The sequence below is a fragment of the Meles meles genome, chromosome 10 (assembly GCF_922984935.1).
Source record: "Meles meles chromosome 10, mMelMel3.1 paternal haplotype, whole genome shotgun sequence".
In the NCBI taxonomy this organism is placed as follows: Eukaryota; Metazoa; Chordata; class Mammalia; order Carnivora; family Mustelidae; genus Meles; species Meles meles.
Window position 1 is genome coordinate 77,730,494 of NC_060075.1, and position 20,506 is coordinate 77,750,999.

Sequence of the window (20,506 nt, forward strand, 5' to 3'; positions counted from 1 at the left end):
CACCCAGGCGCCCCCAGCTCTTGCCATTCTTAATGATCATTGACTCCTGCCACATTATCTCCAAAGAGAATCTGCCAAAATGTAACAGTTCACCTAGTTTCTGCCGTAAGTGGTTTCTGTTTTTTCTTTAAGGGTCATTGTTGGTACATGTCTCTGTAACCTCTTGTGCAAGAGGGTAAAACCTTTTACTGTCAGGTTGTATTTTAGTACTACTCATTAGCACACCTGCAGTTGATGGCCTGATTGGTGAGGAAGTCCCAAGAGGAGGATTAACAGCATCCAGGCTACCATTCAGGCAGCTAACTTTTGGAACCACTTCCCAGAATTCAGCCTACAACCCCCTCCCCAGTTCCTTTCCACTTCCAGGCAGTGAAATGGAGAACTTTAATTGCCTTGTTGATCATACAGTTTGGTCACCATGTTTGTTGCTAAGTCTCATGGACTTTGCTCAAATCTTGCTAAACAATGTGTGAGGCTGTCATACTCATTCTACTAAAAAGACACCTGTCAGTTTTCCATTCTCATCAACAAAACAGCGAGGAACTACAATGGTTATGAAATTGCACTATATTTGCTAGCCAACAAATTAGCCTGCATACTCTATTGGACATTTTGAAGAAAGGAGTCTCCTGGGTCAGAAATAAAACAAGTCTATTATTCACAGCAGTAGCAGTGGCCAAAATGAATGCTTATTTTGTTTCCTCAGGCCCCATCTCCCACAGAATGAGGTGGCCTAGGTGATACACAGTGTGTTATGTTGGAGAAATGAGCACTTAGCTTGGGAAATCTGAATCTTTTCTAACAGTCAGGAAGCATGTCTACCATTGGCTCTGCAGGGGGAGACAATATCAGGGCTGCAAGCAAACTTTTCTTGTGTTCTTCCAAGGCTTTTTGTAATATAAAATTTATATTGTAATATAAAATATAAAATATAAGTCTGTAATATAAACAGCTTTGAGAAGCTTGCAATTAATGTCTTCCTCAGAAAGTTTGCGGAAACACAAGAGACCCGTGGAGAATGATCTCCCATCGCCAGTATACTTAGACTTCTCTTGCCTGATTTGATCTTGTGATTCCCTCTTTGTGAGGGTGTTGTCTTCTAATGGAGGAAGCATTCAGGTCCCAGGAAAGATTTTGAGGAAAAGTGATTTTTATTTATTTGACAGAGAGCCAGAGAGAGTACAAGCAGGGGGAGGGGAGGGGCAGAGGGAGAGCGAGAAGGAGAAGCAGGCTTCTCACCAAGCAAGGAGCCCGATGTGGGACTCAAACCCAGAACCCTGGGATCATGGCCTGAGCTGAAGGCAGACACTTAACCGGCTGAGCCACCCAGGCTCCCCAGGAATTACAAGTATTAATAAACTTTAAAGTGTTTCCTCCTCTTGCAGTACCTCCTTCATTATTATTTTATAACCATAGAATTGAAAGCTTGAAAGAGTCCTGAAAACAGTCACAAGAAGCATGGTAGACGATAAAGTCTTTCTCCCTGAGAAGGATGAGTGCACCTCTTGACTAGCAATTTTAATTGCCATAATAATTTAAAAAATCATTTCAATGAAAATTTAAAATGCTATGGAAAAACTGAAGAACTGTACAACGGTACAAACACATACCTACCACCTAAATTTTACTATATTTGATTTATTATCTATCTTTCTAAATATCTATCTCTCTATTCATTTACCAATAAATCTTTTTTGATGCATTTCAAAGTAAACTGCAGGATTCAATACAATTCACAACTAAACACTGCAGGATACATATAATTGATGAGAGAATTCAGTATTTTCAGTTTTTTTCTAAGGGACAATGTTTACATAGAATGAAAGGCCCACATAACAAGTATGCATCTGATGAACCCTTGGGAAGTGCATATTCTTGTGTCACCCCAAATCCTATCAAAAAATAGAATATTAACCTCATCCCTGAAAGTGGACTCATGTCCTTTTGCATGAAATTGATCCTCATCCTCACTCCCTAGAGGAAACTACTGTAGTGATTTTTTTAAACCGTAGATTTGTTTTGTCTGTTTTAGAACTTCATATAACTGTAATTACACAGCATATAGTATTTTGTGTAAGTTTTCGTTCACTTAGAAAAACATTTTTGAGATGTATCTACCCTGTGTTAATTGGTGGTAGATTCCTTTTTATTCAGGATTAGTATTCTATTGTATGGATTTGCCAAAATTTTTTTACCATTCTCCTCTTGATGAATACTTGGGCTATTTCCAATATGTAGCTATGACTACATCTGCTATTAATATCACTAGACAAGTCTTACTGTGTGTCTCATTTAAAAAATGTGTTGTGCCTGGCTCTGTGGAGTGAAAATGGTTGTAAAGTTTCTTAACTGTTATGTCATTTAAGATCTGCTCTATCTTATATATATGTTTATTCCTGTCCTAAAGTCAAACCTTATTTGTTATTTTCCTCCCAATACACTGGATGTGTCAGGTTTTTTTCACGGGTTTACTTTTCTTGGCTTTTCTCAGTGACTATAAAAATGTGTCTTCAGGGTTTTTTGTTTTTTTTTTTCTTTTTTTTGTTTGTTCCATCATAACTCATGGGATACTATCTGATAGACATCCTGCCTGGGTTTGATGCTTTGTCAAATTAGATACTGTTTCTTATGTCAGAGACTATCTGGTTTATTAGTACACGACACATGAACATCATTCACAGACACATACCATTATCCAGTGTGACGAGAACATTCCACAGGGTCCCTTGGAGTAGAGAGAAGGGAGTGCAATAAGGCAGTGACAGGGAAGGAGAAGCTTCTGGGGGAAGTTGGTTTTTAAATAAATTCTTGAATTTAGAACTCAGAAAAATCATGTGTATGGCATTTTTATGTCATACTTGAGTAAACTGATATCTAGAGATGTTCCTTTGTTTGTCTAAGAGAGGGTTAGGCAGGAATTAAAAATCCATCTCTTGAGTTTCAGTCCGGTGTTCTCCCTTCTGAAATGTGGCATTTCAGTACATTTGCATAAGCAGTGACAGCCTACCATGTACTAGGCCTGGAGCTATGTTTTGGGAATTTTAAAAATGAATAAGCTACAGTTCTTGTCATCTATAAGTCTCAGTTAGTGGTGCTAAGTACACACACACACAAATGTGTAAGTACATATATATCCCACCTTCTCGATAATAGGAGCAAAATCCCATGTGAACAAAGAGGACACAACATCTAAAGCCCTAGGATGCTAATAACATGATTTTATAGAGTGTTTTCAGTGTTTTTTCAAATCACAGCTTTAGGATCACCAACAGGCCTCTTCCCTTTCTCCCCTCCGGAACATATAGAATCAAGTCTTCTCAAGGAAAGATCATAAAAATCTCAGATTTCCTTTCTAGTTTATTCCTAGTACCCTAATGCTCTTTCCCATAATACACTGTAAGCTCCTTGAGGACAGACATTTTGTGTCCCTAAAGTTTAGTGCTGTTCCTGCAGTGCACTGGGGCTTAGTAAACACTGGAATTATCAACAGTTATTTCAGTGAAATGTCGTCTGGTCAACATGAGACTCCAGGCAAACTTCTTCAGAGCGAGTGAGTGAGTGAGCGAGCGAGAGCACCGAGGTGATGTGCGGTCTGCCCTCCCGCAGGCACATCATCTCAGCGCAGGCAAGGGAAAGTGAGATGGTGGTGTTCGTGTGATGTTTTTCATATACTCCTTTCCCTGTAGCCTTGTCTGAAGTCTTGGACTTCTACACTCAAATGAGAGAAAGCACAAAAGTTGCCTTATTTTTTCTGAGAGATACTCAGGCTTTACTCACTTTTATTTTCTCATTTCACTTCTCTACTTCAGACACACATCTGTTTGCACCTAGGATTGGCCCCCCTCCTATTTCCTTTATTTTAAAATACTCCTAGTTCTCTTCATTGTTATTCTATTTGAAAGCATAGTCCCCCCACTCCATTCCAGCAGACTTCAGAAAGTTTTTCCTGACTTTCACAGTGAAACATTGAGAGAAATCTCTTCTCTTAATTCTCTTTTTCCCCATGAAAGAAGTACTTATTTTAATAGGCTGCGTTTTGAATGTAATATGCAACAAAAGTCAGCAATGATATACCTGAGTTAAATTTTTGATTTATGATCTAAGATGACTTGTTTTTAATCTTTAGAAGGTATATACCCAAAAGATTTTTTCCTAAAACATGTCAGCAAACCCAAAGTATCTTGTGTCTTACTGCTGTTCTCCTTATTTATTTCTGCTGTCTTTCTTCTTACTATGTATTCTATGTATCTTGTGAATATATAGCTTCTGTCAGTCCTCTTGTCCAAAATTCATATGGCAAGGTCATCTGTTTCAGCACCCAAGTCAGATATCCCCTTAGGAAGGGTCTGGTCTCTGGTTTCTTTGCAAAAATATTTTTTTGTGAAGCTGTATTTTTTGGTTATCTATTGCGGTCATGTGTTTGCCTCTATTTTTGGATTGTCTGTCTTATTTCCTGGCCACCAAAAGCATCCTTCAGGGTAGGAATGCTATCTGTTTTATATCTGCCACTCTCCTTTCGATGTAAAATCCTAATCACAACTGGCAGGTATGTAGATTAAAATGATTTCCAGAACTTTCCTTCTGGACCCATAGGATCCTAAAATCTTAGTGGAATTTGAGTGAGTTGATTTTGCTTCAATGTTTTTTTCTTCTTAGGAAAAAGAAGACCATTTTGAATCTGTTCAACTGAAATCCTCAAGATCCCCAAATATATGAAAAGACAGTGCTGTAGCCTTCAGACTAATGAACACAGAAACCTGATCTCTAGTTCTCCAGGACCGTAGCTTAGCTCCTGTCTTCATATCCGGCACGTTGGTGATCTCACAGAGGGCCATGCCGCCGAAAAGGGAAGGAGGTTGAAACGTTTGATTGCCTTATCACATGGTCAAGTATTTTGCCAAAAATACAAAAGCAAATGGCTTGGGTCTCAATGGAAGATGAAACTCAACTCAGGAAGAGATTAATCTGTAAATAGACATAACTGAAAACCGAGGTTAAGCCCACCAGCGCACTGCTGATGCATGCCATATAATTAATGGGTAATTTTATTCTTTATAACTTCTACATAAAAAGTGTGCTTTGGAGGGCAGATGTGAGCATATGCATTGTGATTCTATTTATGTCTTTTCTTTGTTTATAGTTTGGGGGAAGATTTGAAGAATTTTAAGGTATAGTTTTTTTCCCATTATTTATTTTCCTGACAGACCTTAAAACATCTTTTCTATTAAAAAATGGTGAACAAAGAAAGACAATAAATTTTTCATTTTTCCATAGGGTCTTTCTTGATTTCAGAAGCCTAAGTAAGCAGTAACCTTTCAGGAAGAATAAACATGTAAACGTGTGTTTGGGTTATCTACACTTACATTTGCCTTTGGAATTTCATCCTTGTTGGAACTGGTAAGAAGGGCTTGATTGAAAGACTTGAAGGAATATTAAAAAAAAAAAAAAAAAGGCAGAGAGAAGCCTGACTTTCCATTAAAACAAACAAGCTGATGGTATTATGGAAATCAAATGGCTTAAGACCATTTAAGTAATGCTGGAAGTATAATTTCAAATGAGTGAGAAGACTTGTTTATCAAATGACATACAAAACCATGAAGAAGAAAGTGGGTGGCTTGTGTATAAATACACATAACTGTGCAAAGGTATTGGGATAATTTCATGGTTCACAGAAAATGGCAGTGGGACACTGGCCCTATATCAAGCATCAAAGTTACATGGTTATTTTTCTGCTAAGACACTGAGGATTATGACTTCCATAGAAGTTTTTCTTTTGAGTAAATAAGGAAGGAACTCAATTTTGGGAAACTGCATTTAATTGTATTCATAATAAGAATGTGGTTGTACCATAAGTAATTAGGAAATATGTGTTGTTCTTACTCAAAAGTGATCCAGGTGATTGTGATACTTCCTCTGATGGATGGGTTACAAGAATTAGCACGACTTGAATATTATCTGTTGGAAGAAGTTTGAATGAAGTTGGCTCTGACTAATTGTGTGTAAACCTTTATTGTTTTAGAACTGGGAAAGAGGGGAGTTTACTGACCACTAATGATCTAAGGTGCTCTGGTTTGTTTTCAATAAACAGTAATCTTTGTAGATCTTAATCTAGAATTTTTTTAAAAAGACTGGTGGTTGCCTGAGAGGCAGGCCATAGGGGCAGAGTTTGTATAAGATTTGCCCCAAGCCTTTCAAGGAAGTATGACTTACAACTTTTCATTTGGCAGGTGATGTCTTTATTTTAGTGGAAAGTGGGAGAAAAATAAATAATTGCAGTTACTCAACTGGTGGGTGAAATCCTGAACCATCCTGTTATCTTTGGATGAGTGTTCGTTTTTGTGTACATCTTTGCTGTGGGATTCAACGGTATAGGTGAGGTTGCCGTGATTTTTTTGTTTGTCGTGAAATTCAGGGAGGATGTCACTTAGCATCAACCTTTTTCACATTCAGTTTCTTAAATCTTGCTTTTTAATAAGAAATTATTACAAGAAATTATTTTGGCATTGCTCACACTTATCCTGGTAACTGTGCTGATGAGCCTTTCCCATCTTGATCAAAATTTAAACAGAAGAATGACAATACATGAGAGATGCTTCTTTTCAGAGGAGCCCTGGCAAAGGTGTCCAGGCTGGTCAGAGCTAGGAGGTTCCACATAGTCACTTGTCACCTCTCTTCATCTTCAGCTGTGTTCCACGTGTATGTACCAAGCCATAGAGATAATTGGTATTTGCTCCCAGGTAGCATCTTTCTTTTCCTGTCACCGGACTAAAATCTCTGACATGTCAAAAAATGCCTTAAATTTTAATGAACTCTCTGAAAATGTAGTTTGTATTGAAGAATTTATTTCATTTCTAATTTTAGATATATAAAATAGATTTTGTCAGCTCAGTCCCATCTTTGGAAAGGAGCTGCCTTTCCCCCTTTGGATCCCAGTGATCTGTCATTTTATTCCAAGCCCTGAGGAAGTATGACAGAAAGAATATCATGAGGAAAATATTCAGACCAATCTTGGCTATAAAATTCACTGTTATTTTATGTCTTGCCTTTGTGGAGCTTAGTGGAATGTTGAAGGCATAAACAAATTAATCATGTTTCTGTGACTTTTAATAGACACTTGTTGTTTTTTCCCCTCATAAATGGTAGGAGAAGTTCTAGGTTATTGTTCTAAAAGGCACAGGTTTTGAAGCCTTAAATACTACATTAAGCCCACTGTCGCCTATAATATCTCTTAGCACTCTGTCAAAACATATTTAAATCGCTTCTCCACTGGATGAGACAATGTCTTCTATGGATAAATTACATCATGCCATTTAACAATGTTGAGCAATCTGATATGTGTCCACTTGATTTAAAAGACTGCATTTTATTCCTGTTGACTTTTCCCCTTTTTGGTTACTAGTAAATCAAGTCCTTTCCAGGATTAAAAATGTTTCATAGTATTTTTGTGTAGAGTTTTGTGATTATTTTCTTCCCAAGGAGAAAAGGTGTTTAAAAGGTGATGTGGAGGAATTGCTTGGCTCCAGTCATTGATGAACTGGAGTCTCTAGGTTCCCAGGTGATGGGTCATGATTGACTGATTCTTCAAGACAGATTGGGTCAACTGTCTTTTGACATCTATTAGTGGAACTACTTCATGTGGCGCTCAGTGATTCCTAATGAAAGGTTTATGTGCAGATCATTTCTCTCTTCCTCATGAAAGTAAATTTCCTGGAAGTTGGAGTGGGAAGATGACTTCACTGGCAAGTTTAAAGTCAGTGTATTGCTCACATTTATCTTTCTTAGACAGAAGATATGTAGAGTAGGTCTTCCTCTTGAGAGAAAATATCCTCACATCTCTTATCATAATGATGGATGTTAGCTCAGATTGACAGGACGAAGTCCTAAATTCAGGTTGCCCTAAAGAAGATGTCCCATGGTGAGTAAACTTGAAAACAACAACAAAAGAACCCCCAAAACAAAAAGAAACAGCAAAAAACGAAAAAACAACCCCACATATGATGCAGTCATTGGATGTTAAATGGATTTCACCCTCACATTGACTGGCCAGAGATCACACTCTTGCTGGATTTTCTTTCTTTTAGCTTAACATTTTAGATGAGTTCCTTTTAGGATGATAAATGAAGGAAATAAAACTTGAAGATGGGGACAAATATTTGAAAATTGATAACACTATTGCAGTGGATATTGATATTACCATCGCAATCGATACTACTATTGTAGTTGCCTAGATCAAAAAGACCAGCAAACTTTTGCTGTAAAGGACCAGGTAGTAAATATTTTCAGCCTTGCAAGACATGTGGTTTCTGTTGCGAGTCTGTAGTATGAAAGCAGCCACAGACAATAATGTAAACCAATGGGCATGGCTGCATGCTAGTAAAATTTTATTTACATGCACAGAAATTTGAGTGTCATTTAAATTTCACTTGTCATGACATATTCTTCTTTGATTCTTTCCTCAACTGTTGAAAAATGTGGAAGCTTTCTTTGCTCACAGGCCTTCCGAAAACGGTGCTGGACTAGGATTTGGCCTGCGAGCTGTGGTTTGCTGACCATTAGTTTGAATCACTGCCACCCACAAACAAAACGATGCAGAAGAATCTGATTTGGCCTGTTAGGTGCTTAGCACCTCAAAAGTTTCTCAAGTCTCTAGAGATGTGCAGGAAGGAAATAACCCATCACGCTCCCTTGATGAGGTAATCACCTACACAAAGGCAAAGCCAGATACTCTTCTGAGTTTCTCTTGTAGTTTTGGAACTCAGTTCTGGATATTGACTAGCAAATGATAAAGCTAGAATATGTGAGTAGGTTCAAATTCAACCAGCAAGATTGATTTACACACTTTTTCTTGTTGGGATTTGTGTAATAGCTATTGCTAAGATAACTGGATTTGGAGATACTACTCAATCTTACATATAGATCCATTTAAAGTAACCATACTATCCCCAAGTAGGGGCTGTTGACGTATACAAGTAGTTTCAGCAGAGAATCTTGACTCCCAGCTTGAATCTTGACCAGAGAGGCTCACCTGATCGATTTGCCTGCGTCCAGGCAAGCACACACCTCTATCCACACACGTTTACCAAACCCTATTTTAAGACCTACTGAGCTACAAAAGACGGGATTCCTTTAATGATGGTGGCTTGAGAAATGGACCTCTAATTTCCTTGAATAAAATGTCCCAGTTCGACTTTTAATCTGTTGGAATTAAAATAGCTTGTGGGTATCGGTAGATTCGGTGTGGAGTGGAACAATTCTTCCTTTATCTCAGATGGCTGCTTTCAGAGTACATTGTTTGGGTGAAGTAAAAGAGTTAAACCAGTGGGAGTTCTGTAAACCTCAACTTTGTGTCACAAGGCAGGGGTGATCATTGCCTTCTTCACAGGTTTGGGCCTTTGTTATTAGAGCTATGGCGGTTAGAACCCACACTGCTGTTCCATCTCCCTGGCACCTCAGTTTTCTTGCCTTCTCCAGGCTTATAGCCAAGAGCTCTGGGGCCTGAAGCTATCGTGATGGCTAAGTGAGGAAAGCAGGGGCTAGCCCAGGGAACGTGGAGGTGAAGGTTGTAAAAGTGCACTGTCTGAATCGCCTCCTTTCTCAGCTTCTTTCTTAATCTGTCCCTTGTGTGGTCTGCCAACCAGCTTGCCCCACAACTTGAAAACGGGACTTTTTTATGTCACCATGGTGAATCTGAGTGGGCAAGAGGATCTAGTGGTGCTTAAACTGGAGAGGACCCAGAGCACTTCAGAGACGGTAAACACTCCGAGTGCCTACGGTTGTCACCCATGGCATTAGGTTCTGATATGTTAATAAATAGGGCGGATCGTCCTGCTTGACTCCCTGAAACTCAGGAACAGTTTGCAAAGATGGATCCACTCAACCAGTTTTATATTCTGGAAGGATGAAATGTTCTTACAAGAGTTAAAAAAAAAATCAAAACCTATTTGTTTGAAATGGCTTATGTAAAAATTGTTTTATAGTTGCTGTTTTCCCATACATACTCTGAATGTTTTTCCAAAAAATTATTTCTAGGGATCACATGTTAAGTCAGGCTCTTTCCAATAGGAAACAAGGCTTGGGCAAGGAAGGAGAAAATGATGAGAACTGTCAGTTACTCTGTGTCCAGTGTGCAGGCGGAGTGTGAAAGGTACACTGAAAGGTCAAAACCCTCCTCCCCAGTCCAGTGTTCTCAAGATTTACCCATGCCCCCGTTGCCTTGTTTAAGAAGATCCACGATCAGTTTGATTGTTTTAGGCATCAGCTGTGTCTCCGACACGGCCTTCCTCCAACTGTCACATCCCATCAATGGATTGTGTTTATTCTCCCTCCCATCACACTGGCCTCAGTCTTTACCTTGAACAGATGCTGCACGTATCTGGCACTCCCACCACTATCCCCCACCGCAGGATGCTCTTCTGCCATTTACTGCCTTGAATCTACTATCCAGTCCTCCCCACCCACTCCCCCCAGTCCAGGTTCTTCCCTGAATATGAGTTTCAGAGACTGATTTGCACTGCTGTCTTTGAGCATCTGGTGACTTCTGGATAGATTGGTTCCATCACTGATCCAAATGCGTTCAGAAGGAAGGAGAGAATTACAAACATCTGACTCCTCACTTTATATCCTCCAAGCCCACTCCTGTTGGCTGTGTGCCATTGCTCACAATTTCTAGATTTTTTAAAAAACAACATTGATACATCCTAATAAACCAGTATATCAGGCCCTGATATATTGAGCCCGTGTGCCCCCCCCTTTTTTTGAAAGACAGAGATCACAAGTAGGCAGAGAGACAGGCAGAGGGAGAGGAAGGGAAGCAGGCTCCCTGTTGAGCAGAAAGCTCAAGGTGGGGCTCAATCCCAGGACCCTGGGATCATGACCTGAGCCGAAGGCAAAGGCTTTAACCCACTGTGCCACCTAGGTGCCCCCCATGTACCCTTTCTATCCGTGAGTCTCCTCCTCCTTCCTCTCACTGTTTTCCTCAGTCACACTTCTTCCATTAGCATCATTTCCTATATTTATGGTCCTTAAAGGCAGGAACGACATCATCTTCTCTCTCTCATGGACTGAAGAGTGTCCCCCCACAAAGGATAGGTCTACATCCTAACCCCTGGAACCTGGGAATGTTTTTTTATTTGGAAAAAATGGCCTTTGTGGATATGAACAATTTAAGGCTCTTATGATGAGATTATCCTGGACTATCCAGGGGGGCCCCAAATGCAGTGACAACTATTATTATCAGAAGCACACAGAGGGGAAGCTAGACACACAGGAGGTGATGTGAAGATGGAGCCAGAGACTGGAATGATGGGGCCAGAAGCCAAGGAAGCTGACAACCCCAGAAGCTACAAGAGGCATGGGATGGATTCTCCCCTAGAACTTCAGTGGGGGACAGCGCTACCAACACTCTGATTTTGGACTTCTGGTCTCCAGAACTGTAAGAGAATAACTTTTACTGTTACTTTAAGTGATCCCATTTGTAGTAGGTTGTTAAATCAGCCACAGGACAGGAGTATGTTCTCTAGTCATGGTACGTGGTGCAGGACCTGGCAGGAAGATGAGTTCTTAGTGAATTTTCTGACATTGATAAACTATTTGTGACTGAAGGGTTTACAAGGGAAAGTAGGAAAATGTGGGTATGAATGAGCCAGTTTTACTTTATCCACACTTTCCCTGTTCATTCCTGCATTGAGCTTTGTAAAATATTCAAGTTTAGTGACAAACCCGTGTGCCTAAGTATTGTTACTGCGACTTTGGAAACGCCCTGGATGATAACATATCCTGCATTTTATTGCCCCATTGAGCGCTCATTGGTGAGGGTGTTTTTCCAAAGGGTTGGCAGAATGCTTTCCCAGCCTCCTTCCTAGTAACTTCCTGGTTGGTTTAGAATAGTTATACTAGGATAGTTTCCCATCTTTATGCTTTTGAAAAAGAGCTATCCCGCCTTCCCTGGCAGGCCACAGTGCCTGCGTTCAGAATGCAAGGACCCTCTCCTGACTGTATCAGAGGCCAATTTGGGCAAATTCTGGGCTGCGGTACAGATGTGGCTTAAAGAACCCATATGTGTTGTCATGTGGCCACTGACATTGCCGGAGAACTATGGTATCGTCAGTGAAATTCTGACCTTTGTGATCTGCAAAGTCCAGATTTGCTCAGAACTGTCTGGAGGCGTTATGGCTTGTGTTCAGAGCACAAGTAGGTGTCAAGAGAAGCACAATAAATTACAGCAGACATTAAAAATAGAAATAATCTAAAGTCAACATATTATTCCGATTACTTAGAGTGACTAAAAAAGAATACGCCATTATCCACCATGCTGGAAAACCTTGAAGGTTTTATTCTCAGTATTTTTACATTAATACAGATGCTTTTTATCTTGTGCTGAGAAAAACAATCTGTTACACATAATGTAACTTTAATATACAACATAGAAACTCATCCTAAATTAGTTACAACAAGGACCTACAAAAAACTTCATAGGAAAAAAAGTTACCTAATATTGCCACCATAATTTTGTTTAGACGGACCCTGTCAGACCCTGTCACCAATGCTCAGCTCTGTAAACAATGGTTATTTCCGTGTCCCGGGGAATCGTTAATAATAGGGGCGCTAAAATCAGCCTAAAAAGTTCTAGCACATCACTATATACTGTACAGTCCTCAAAAATAATTTATCGTACTGTTTCTAAAAAAAGGTACTAGGGTTCTTTTGCTCTGTTTCCATATTCCGGAGCTGCACGCGAGCACTTTTGTCTAACAGTCTAAAAACACGAGAACTGAACTGGAATTCACAATCACAGAGATGAGGTGGTGGAGTCGAGAACTTCTCGCCCATTGCACACCGTGGGGACGTAGGTGCTGGCAGAAGCTGGAAAACAACAGAAAATTCGGTGTTAGTTGAGTGAGCCACGTAGGTGATGGAACGGATGATCCCAGACCCTTGTTAAAATTAAGTTCAAAAACCCATTTTTAATTTAACTTTGGAAAAAGCTAAGTGACTTAATGCTGTAGTAGGTCAACCTTCTCAATGTGTTGTGCTCAAAATTCGTTTGTACCTGGCGCATACCTCCACTAATGTTGTCCTTCTTGGAGAGTTCATAAACATCATCATTGTTGAAAGGAGTCGCTTATGGATTTAAAATTAGCTCTGGTAAGCTATAAATTGGTTAAGACAGAATGTGCAGAACTGAGAGCTCACTGCGAATTTCTCAAAGATTGTTAACTTAATTATGGTGTTTTTTTTTTAAGATTTTATTTATTTATTTGACAGAGAGAGAGATCACAAGTAAGCAAAGAGGCAGGCAGAGGGAGAAGCAGGCTCCCTGCTGAGCAGAGAGACTGATGTGGGGCTCGATCTCAGGACCCCAAGATCATGACCTGAGCTAAAGGCAGAGGCTTAACCCACCAAGCCACCCAGGTGCCCCAATTAGTTACAGTTTTAGGACCTCAATTATTTTGCTCTCTCTGGGTAGTCTCACGAGTCATCTGTGAACTCCACTGCCTTACAGAACGGTTTGATGCATTTTCATTGCTCAAGTGGATAACCTCTGTAAACACTCTAGCAAGGGCTGGGGTGCTGGGAACCCAGATTCTTAACAATTTTCAGAAGGGGTGACGTTCCAAAGGCATGAGGCTCTTGTTAATGACAATAGTGATGAGAGTGTCAGGGTGTGAGTATAATATGGGTGTGTATATTGGTACTGTATATGGCATTTAGTTTTCCTCAATGCAAGGCATATCTTATGTTACTTTAAAGGTTTTGTTTTTATGAGAAATCTACATACAGCTCTGTCTTTTTACTGAATGAGAACAACAACAACAACAACAACAACAACAAAGGCAAGGAGCCCCATTCTTCCTGGGCTGTGCAACTACGTAGCCAAGAAAATCAGAGATGACCTTCCATTTCCTTTCAGAGCTGTTCATGTTGCATCCCTTGGCCTGTCCATGATGATATGCTTTGCTGAGAAGGAACTGATCCTCTTGGCTACCTGACCAAAGCCCAGGTCAAACTGATGTCAGCTGTCCCATTCTTTAAGTATATCACTTGGTTAATAATCATATAAGCTCATTTTCTGCTTAAGTATTCATGCTTGATAGTGGAAATATTCTTGCCCCATAAAATGACATTTTTCCAGACGATTTTCTTTAAACACAAAGGAGAAACTAATTATAAACGTTGAGATCATGTGCTCAATCACCAATCGGGGACACTGACGTCTTTCAGCAGGCTCCCCACTAGGGAGCCTACAACTTCTCAATTTTGCATTGATTACTCTGCTAGGTGTGTAAGAAAAGCCATAAAGACAATTCTCTGGGATTATCTGAGGTTAAGCAGAGTCCAGCAATATGCTAACTCTTGGAGATATTGTTCCTTTGATCATTTGCAGATCAGGTCCAATTTTCTTTACAATATGATCCCACTAAAAATGTACAACTTAAGGGAGAAAGTGTGTCATAAGCTCCCTTTCTATAGTGAAGGACACAGTGGGTGCTGGACAAATAGTAGATGGAAAAGGATGATGATGATTTCACATGTGAGGGTTTTACTCTACTCCTTGTGAAGTTTCTTCCTACTTATGTAGCCCTCGCTTCATGAAAGCTAGGTAAGGCAAGAGAAAGAACGAGGGGAGGTGATGTCCAGCCATCACTGGGTGGAAACGTGGGAGGCCTGCCAGACTCCTCCGTACGTGGCTCTGCCTGCGTTTTCACAATCAGGTGACCAAAGGGTAACTCTTGATCCCCGAACCTGTCCCCATTTTAGGCTTCCTTTCTTCAGGGAATGGTCTGACTCTCCAGCCAGTGACCTGAGCCAGAAGTCCAACAGTTACACTTCCTTCCTTTTTGGTCCTTCCTCCCACGTCAAACCAGTCATGTGGCCCAGTCAACTCACTCCCCACATCCGTCCACCCTTCTGTGCCTCCACCACCTTGGGCCAAGCCGCCATCATGTGGCTCCTGGGACAGTTGTGCCGCTGGCGTCTCTGTTTTCACGCTTGCTGCCTGCCACACATTCTCCATACGGCAGTGAGAGTTTATTTCGAAATGTCAATCATTGCCCTGGGCTCCTCTGAAGATCTCCTTTGCGCTCTCCTTCCTCCATATTACACATCCCTGGGTGTGTCAGATCGTGCCTCTATCTCTCTGCATTCGTTTCATTCTGTGATTTCTTCTCCTCACTTTTTTTGTGCTTCTCCTCGAGCACAGAAAATCCCAGCGATGGCAGGCCTTGGCAGTAGCCACTGCCAGGAATGTTCTTCCCTCTCCCCATCATGTGTCTGGCTTCTCCTTGTCATCTGTGTCTGAAATTACACCTCCTGGAAAAGGCTATCATCGGCCATGTAATTTAAAGGGCTGACCAGTTATTCTCTGCCACATTACCTAATTTTAAGGCAGATTTTTTTTCTGGCCTAATTTTGTTATTGTTGTTGTTGTTAGTGTCTTAAGTCTATGAATACCCTTGACTAGAAAATATGCTAGGCTCTGTCTTTTTCATTATTTCATCCCAATTGCTGGTCATGGAATAGATCCTCTCTAAATATTCTCTGAATGACCATATAAATGGCTGCATTTCAAAGGACAGAAGTTTCGAGAAGGAAATAATTTTTCTACCTGAAGAAATGACCAGGAGATAGGAGGCATACGGGCAGCCTTCTTTTGGGACAGGTCGGCCTTTTTGCTGCTCCAACCACACTGTAACATTGTCCACCCACTACCCCTGCAGGGAGAACTGGCTCAGGCTGTGTACATCCCGTGTACATCTATGTGGCAAGCATGATGCCTTGGACATTCTGACTAATCTCTTCATCTTTTCCAGGATCAAGTTTTATTATTTATGTGCCTATTTTTTATTTTCTGAGTTTGACGAGGAATCCTAGGTCATGGGGGGGCGGGGTACGTGTAGGAGAACCAGGGACTGGTACGCTCATGCCCGTGTGTGTTCATCTTGGATCAGTCTAATACCCTTCCCGTCGGCACTTTGGAAACCTACTGTGATATTCCCACACTATTCTGGAGCTCAGTGTCATACTGTTCTTAAGTTCGAGCTTATGATTTTTCTTGCTCACTGCATTCTAAATGTCTAAAGAATTCAGTGTATCTTGACTAGGTGGGTAGGAAGGATAGGGGCTACAGAGGTGGCTACGTAGAAAATCCTAAGTTATAGTTTCACATCAGGTCCCCACCCCCCCCCCCCCCCCCCACCGTTGATACCATTATAGGAATCTGCAGAAGAACTTCAACTCACCTGCCTGCATCACAGGGACATTGAAGGGAAAGCCCTATGTTAGAGTGTCCAAATTCTTTGCAAAGAAGATAAAACAGCAATGGCAGGCCTTGATAATACACATCACACGGACTCAAGGTTGTCTTACCAGGAATAACGACAGTGAAACCCACCCCCACCCAGACTCTTTCTGTAGTCGCTTCTTCCCTAACCACTTTTCAGGGAATGGTAACTCGTGTTTCTCTGCTTCTCTTTTAGTGTTTCATCTGCAGCTTCTGCCAGCGCCTTTTATTATGTAAAAAAATCCTCATTTTTGTCCGTGCTGCTGAATATAGTAGAGGAAATTACTGTTTTATGAGTTTACTATCTCAATTACTTTGCCTTTCATAAATATTTTACATATGCCTCCCGTCTTAGCCCATCTGTTATTCCCCAAGGTAGTGAGATCTGGGGGAGAGCAAAGTACTATCATTTCCATGTGTGTGTTTGCGATGAGCTTTTGCTATTATTCTAATGAAATTCTCATGAGGTTTTTAATGGTGTAAGTTTAGCCCATTTTCCTAAGTGCGGTTAAGCAAATTTCTATAATCCTACTTTCTGTCAGAAACAAGAGGTATGCTGGCTTATTTTGGGCTTTGTCAGGGGTGGGGGGTAGGGGGGTGGGGGGGGTGAGCAGCAGTTGTTAGTCATTCCAGGCTAAAGTGGTGTGATGCAAAATGAAAACAGAAGATTGTGGAAAAGGACCCAGTAAGTTCCACCGTTGATGACAAAAGGGCGATTCACACCCATCAGAAGGCAGATTTCACTTCACCCACTTTGGGGAGGCATTGGAAATCAATGCAGCCAAGTGGCAGCTTTGTCTCGCACTGTGAAATCCATTTCTCCTCCACCTGTCATGCACAGGCTGGCCAGGCTGTGGAGAAAATGACCCCGTTTTATCAGGGACCTGGGCCCTCAGTCAATGCTAAACATATTTATTTAATAGATTCTTACGAATGCCAAGTCTGTTAGTCATTTGAGTGGCTGAGACTTGGTTCCTGAGTGTGTTCCTCTAACTGTGTAATACAGCAGATTCGGGGAAAAAAGGAAAACAAACATTTAAACAGAACAGACATTCCACTTTGTTCCCATCTGTTCTATTTCCTTGCTCCTGGTAACCCCAAATAATTTTTCCCGGCATGTCTGCTTGTTGAGATATTTTAATGCTATTGTCATGGAATTCAGTTTCCAACAGCTGTTTGTTGCTTTGTCCTCCTGCTTTGTTATCGAACCTGTTTTCTTACTCATCACCTTAACTTTATTTGGGCTGGGGCCCCGAGGTCCCATTCCAGGTGTTCTTCTGCTGATTAATACAGGTTATCTGCGCCGATGAAGACACTACCGGCCCCTGTCTTGGTAGCCTTGCTATGTCAGATTTCACAGTGGAAGTTATTAAGAAATGAGGCTAGATTCTCTAGGTAATGGTCTTAAATTGTTAAAGGTAGATTTCAGAGGAAATCGTATTCATGATGATGTGGGATAAAAATCTACAGATCCAAGATCTAATTTCCAAATGTGGAGTTGGAGCTTATGAATGCAAAGCCTTCCTCATTCAGTGACTTATTTCTTGTGAGACAAGATTCATGGAAAGAGAAAATATGGCAGGCACTTTTTTATAACCCAAAATACAGTGTAACTACCTTAGCAACAGAAATTCCACTTGGTCTCCGATTAAACACCCCAGTCCACTGTGGCCACGATATACTGTCATGCTTTCTTTCCTTTTTTAAAATAATATTTTCATTTATTTATTTTTTAAGTAGACTCGACACCCAGCCTGGGGCTTGAGCTCATGACGCCAAAATTAAGAATCACATGCTCTACCGACTGAGCCAGTCAGGCGCCTCTGTCATGCTTTCTTTCCAGTCACGTTCTGTTACTCTCTTCCTCCCTCCCTCAAGGCATATGAAAGTGGAGGTGCAATAAATAACTTGAAAATGGAAGGACTTAATAATTTTTTGGTGCTATTCTAGTTTGCATTCTTTTGGCTTCCTCTTAGTTGCCCAGCATCGCTGGGTTTTTTGTTTGTTTGTTTTTGTTTTTCCCAACATCTCTGGTTTTTCCTCTTTCTTACCCAAATGTGTTTTCAGGCAAGGAACGGAAGCCCCTTAACCCTGAGGCTCAAACAGCTGCTAAGAGCTGTATGTGCTACTTTGTCTAAGGATCAGTCAGGCCCCCAGTGTCCAGCGCTAATAAAATAATGTCAGGCCCTGGGTGGCTCAGTCAGTTAGACCACTGCCTTCAGCTCAGGTCATGATCCCAGCATCCTGGGATCGAGTCCCACATCGGGCTCCTTGCTCGGGAGGGAGCCTGCTTCTCTCTGCTTTGCCTCTGCCTGCCACTCTGCCTGCTTGTGCTCTCTCTCTCTTTCTCTCTAACAAATAAATAAATAAAATGTTAAAAAAAAAAAAAGGTAAAATAATGTCAGGCATTCGTCCTCCCTTCTAGGGCAGCTCATCTTGTCAGCTTCACCTTCAAACTACACACGCATCTGAACACTTGACTAGCTTCCATCGCCGCCACCCTGACGGGAACCATGGACAACTGGACTCAGACATAGCCTCCTCAGTTATGTCTCTGCTTGCTCCCCGTCCTCTGCCCTGCCCACAAGCCAAAGTACAGAGGGCAATGCTTTTACAGCTGGGTCATTCTGTACCCTTGGAGCACGTTTCCCAGTTCTTTCAGAAAACAAGTGATTTCTAAGGTCCTCCTGCTCTGTCCCCTCTCTGTCCTCCTCTCCTTTTATTTTCATCCTTGGTTATTTCCCTCTTGGACCTTCTGTTGTTCTTCCAGCTGTGGACTTTTGCATTTCCCCAGATATGGACAGGGCTCCCCTGTACCCCTCCCGTCATGCATCTGGTCAAATGGCGCCTTATTGGAGAGGCTTTCTTTGGCCACTGTATAAAAAAGAGGAACTGTGTGTCCCCAGGTGGCTGTATTTGTCCTTGCTTCATGTTATTTTCTCCCTGTCACTTATCAAAACCTGATTTATTATGTATTCTCAGTTTGGCTATTTTTTTCTTTACATCCCCAGTGCCTAGAGCTGAGCCTCAGCCCAAAAGCTTCTTTAATGAAGGAGTAAATTATCCTTCAAATTGATCACAGTTACCTACTAACAGTCCCTCTCCCAAAGCCTCTGACATTACTGTAGGTAGGGAAGATGTTAAAAATTTTTTTCTATATATAGGGACTTTCCCATTCTGAGGATATAGATATTTCCATTTATGAATGTTCTCCTGTGAGTTTCACTTACTGGAAGGAGAAATAGTACAGAATAAATTGATGCGAGACGCTTTGCTTGCTTTAAGGAGCTGACCGTCTGAAGTCAGTGTATGGGCAGTATTTGACTATATACATATTTCCTTTTTAATTTAACATATCTACATAGTTGTGAGCATTGTACCATGTCCCCAAAGGTGTAAATGGATTTGGAGTTACATGGAAATGCATGTGACTTTTGGCATCTCTGGTTAAGGGGCTCTCTTTGGGGTAGAGTTTTCGTTATATTCAATGACACAGGACAGAAGGGAACAGTACAGTGTCATTTAATGCAAGAAAGTGAGGCTTAAAAAAAAAAATGATGCGGGGCACCTAGGTGGCTCTGTTGTTGAACTGACTGCCTTTGGGTCAGGTCATGATCCCAGGGCCCTGCGATCAAGCCCCACATCGGGTTCCTTGCTCAGTGGAGAGCCTGCTTCTCCCTCTCCCATTGCCAGCCGTTCCCATTTGTGCCCTCTCTCTTTTTCTCTCTGTCAAATAAATAAATAAAATCTTTAAAAAAATAAAACCCCCAAAATAAATGATGCTTACTTTTAAAGTATATTTAAATGAGAGAAATTTTATCATGGATATAAACATTTAGCCAGTCACCATTAATGATATCGTTTTGTCTTCACCAAATCACGTTTTCTGGGCAGCTTTGTGGCTAGCCCCTTGGGAATAGCACACGTTCCCTGTGCGCAGCCCAGGCGTGGGGTCGCCAGGGGCTCTGATGGACATGATTTATGCCATTGAACTCCCTGGAATGGGCTTTTGAGAGGAATACATATTCGCACCTTTGCCTGTAGAACAAGATGCTGTCATGTGTGACACTGAAGAGAAGGCTTCTAATTTAAAAAAGAAATCACTGAACTTGCAGATGCTAAAGTTCTCGCTGTCAGAATCATCTCTGAGATGCATTTGGTAACTGAGCTGAGGCAGAAAATCCAGAGAGGCAGAATAGCCGCATAGCTGCTTTCAAGAATTTTATC

General features: G+C 41.1%; 2 protein-coding genes across 4 annotated transcripts in view; one reads left to right on the plus strand and one right to left on the minus strand.

The window, feature by feature from the left end:
* Positions 1–20,506, plus strand: part of ELAPOR2 (endosome-lysosome associated apoptosis and autophagy regulator family member 2) — a 214,682-nt gene that overhangs the window by 169,266 nt on the left and 24,910 nt on the right. For 2 of the 3 annotated variants that reach the window (XM_046021104.1, XM_046021105.1), the window contains one exon: positions 4,657–7,439. In XM_046021104.1, the coding sequence (XP_045877060.1) occupies positions 4,657–4,716 (60 nt within the window). In that variant the 3' untranslated portion in view covers positions 4,717–7,439. Of the gene's footprint in view, positions 1–4,656; positions 7,440–20,506 lie in introns of those variants that run through there. The other variant, XR_006820540.1, reaches the window with a different exon arrangement.
* Positions 12,311–20,506, minus strand: part of GRM3 (glutamate metabotropic receptor 3) — a 223,255-nt gene continuing 215,059 nt past the window's right edge. The window contains exon 6 of the mRNA XM_046021107.1: positions 12,311–12,861. Coding sequence (XP_045877063.1) covers positions 12,788–12,861 — 74 coding nt within the window. The 3' untranslated portion in view covers positions 12,311–12,787. The remainder of the gene's footprint in view (positions 12,862–20,506) is intronic.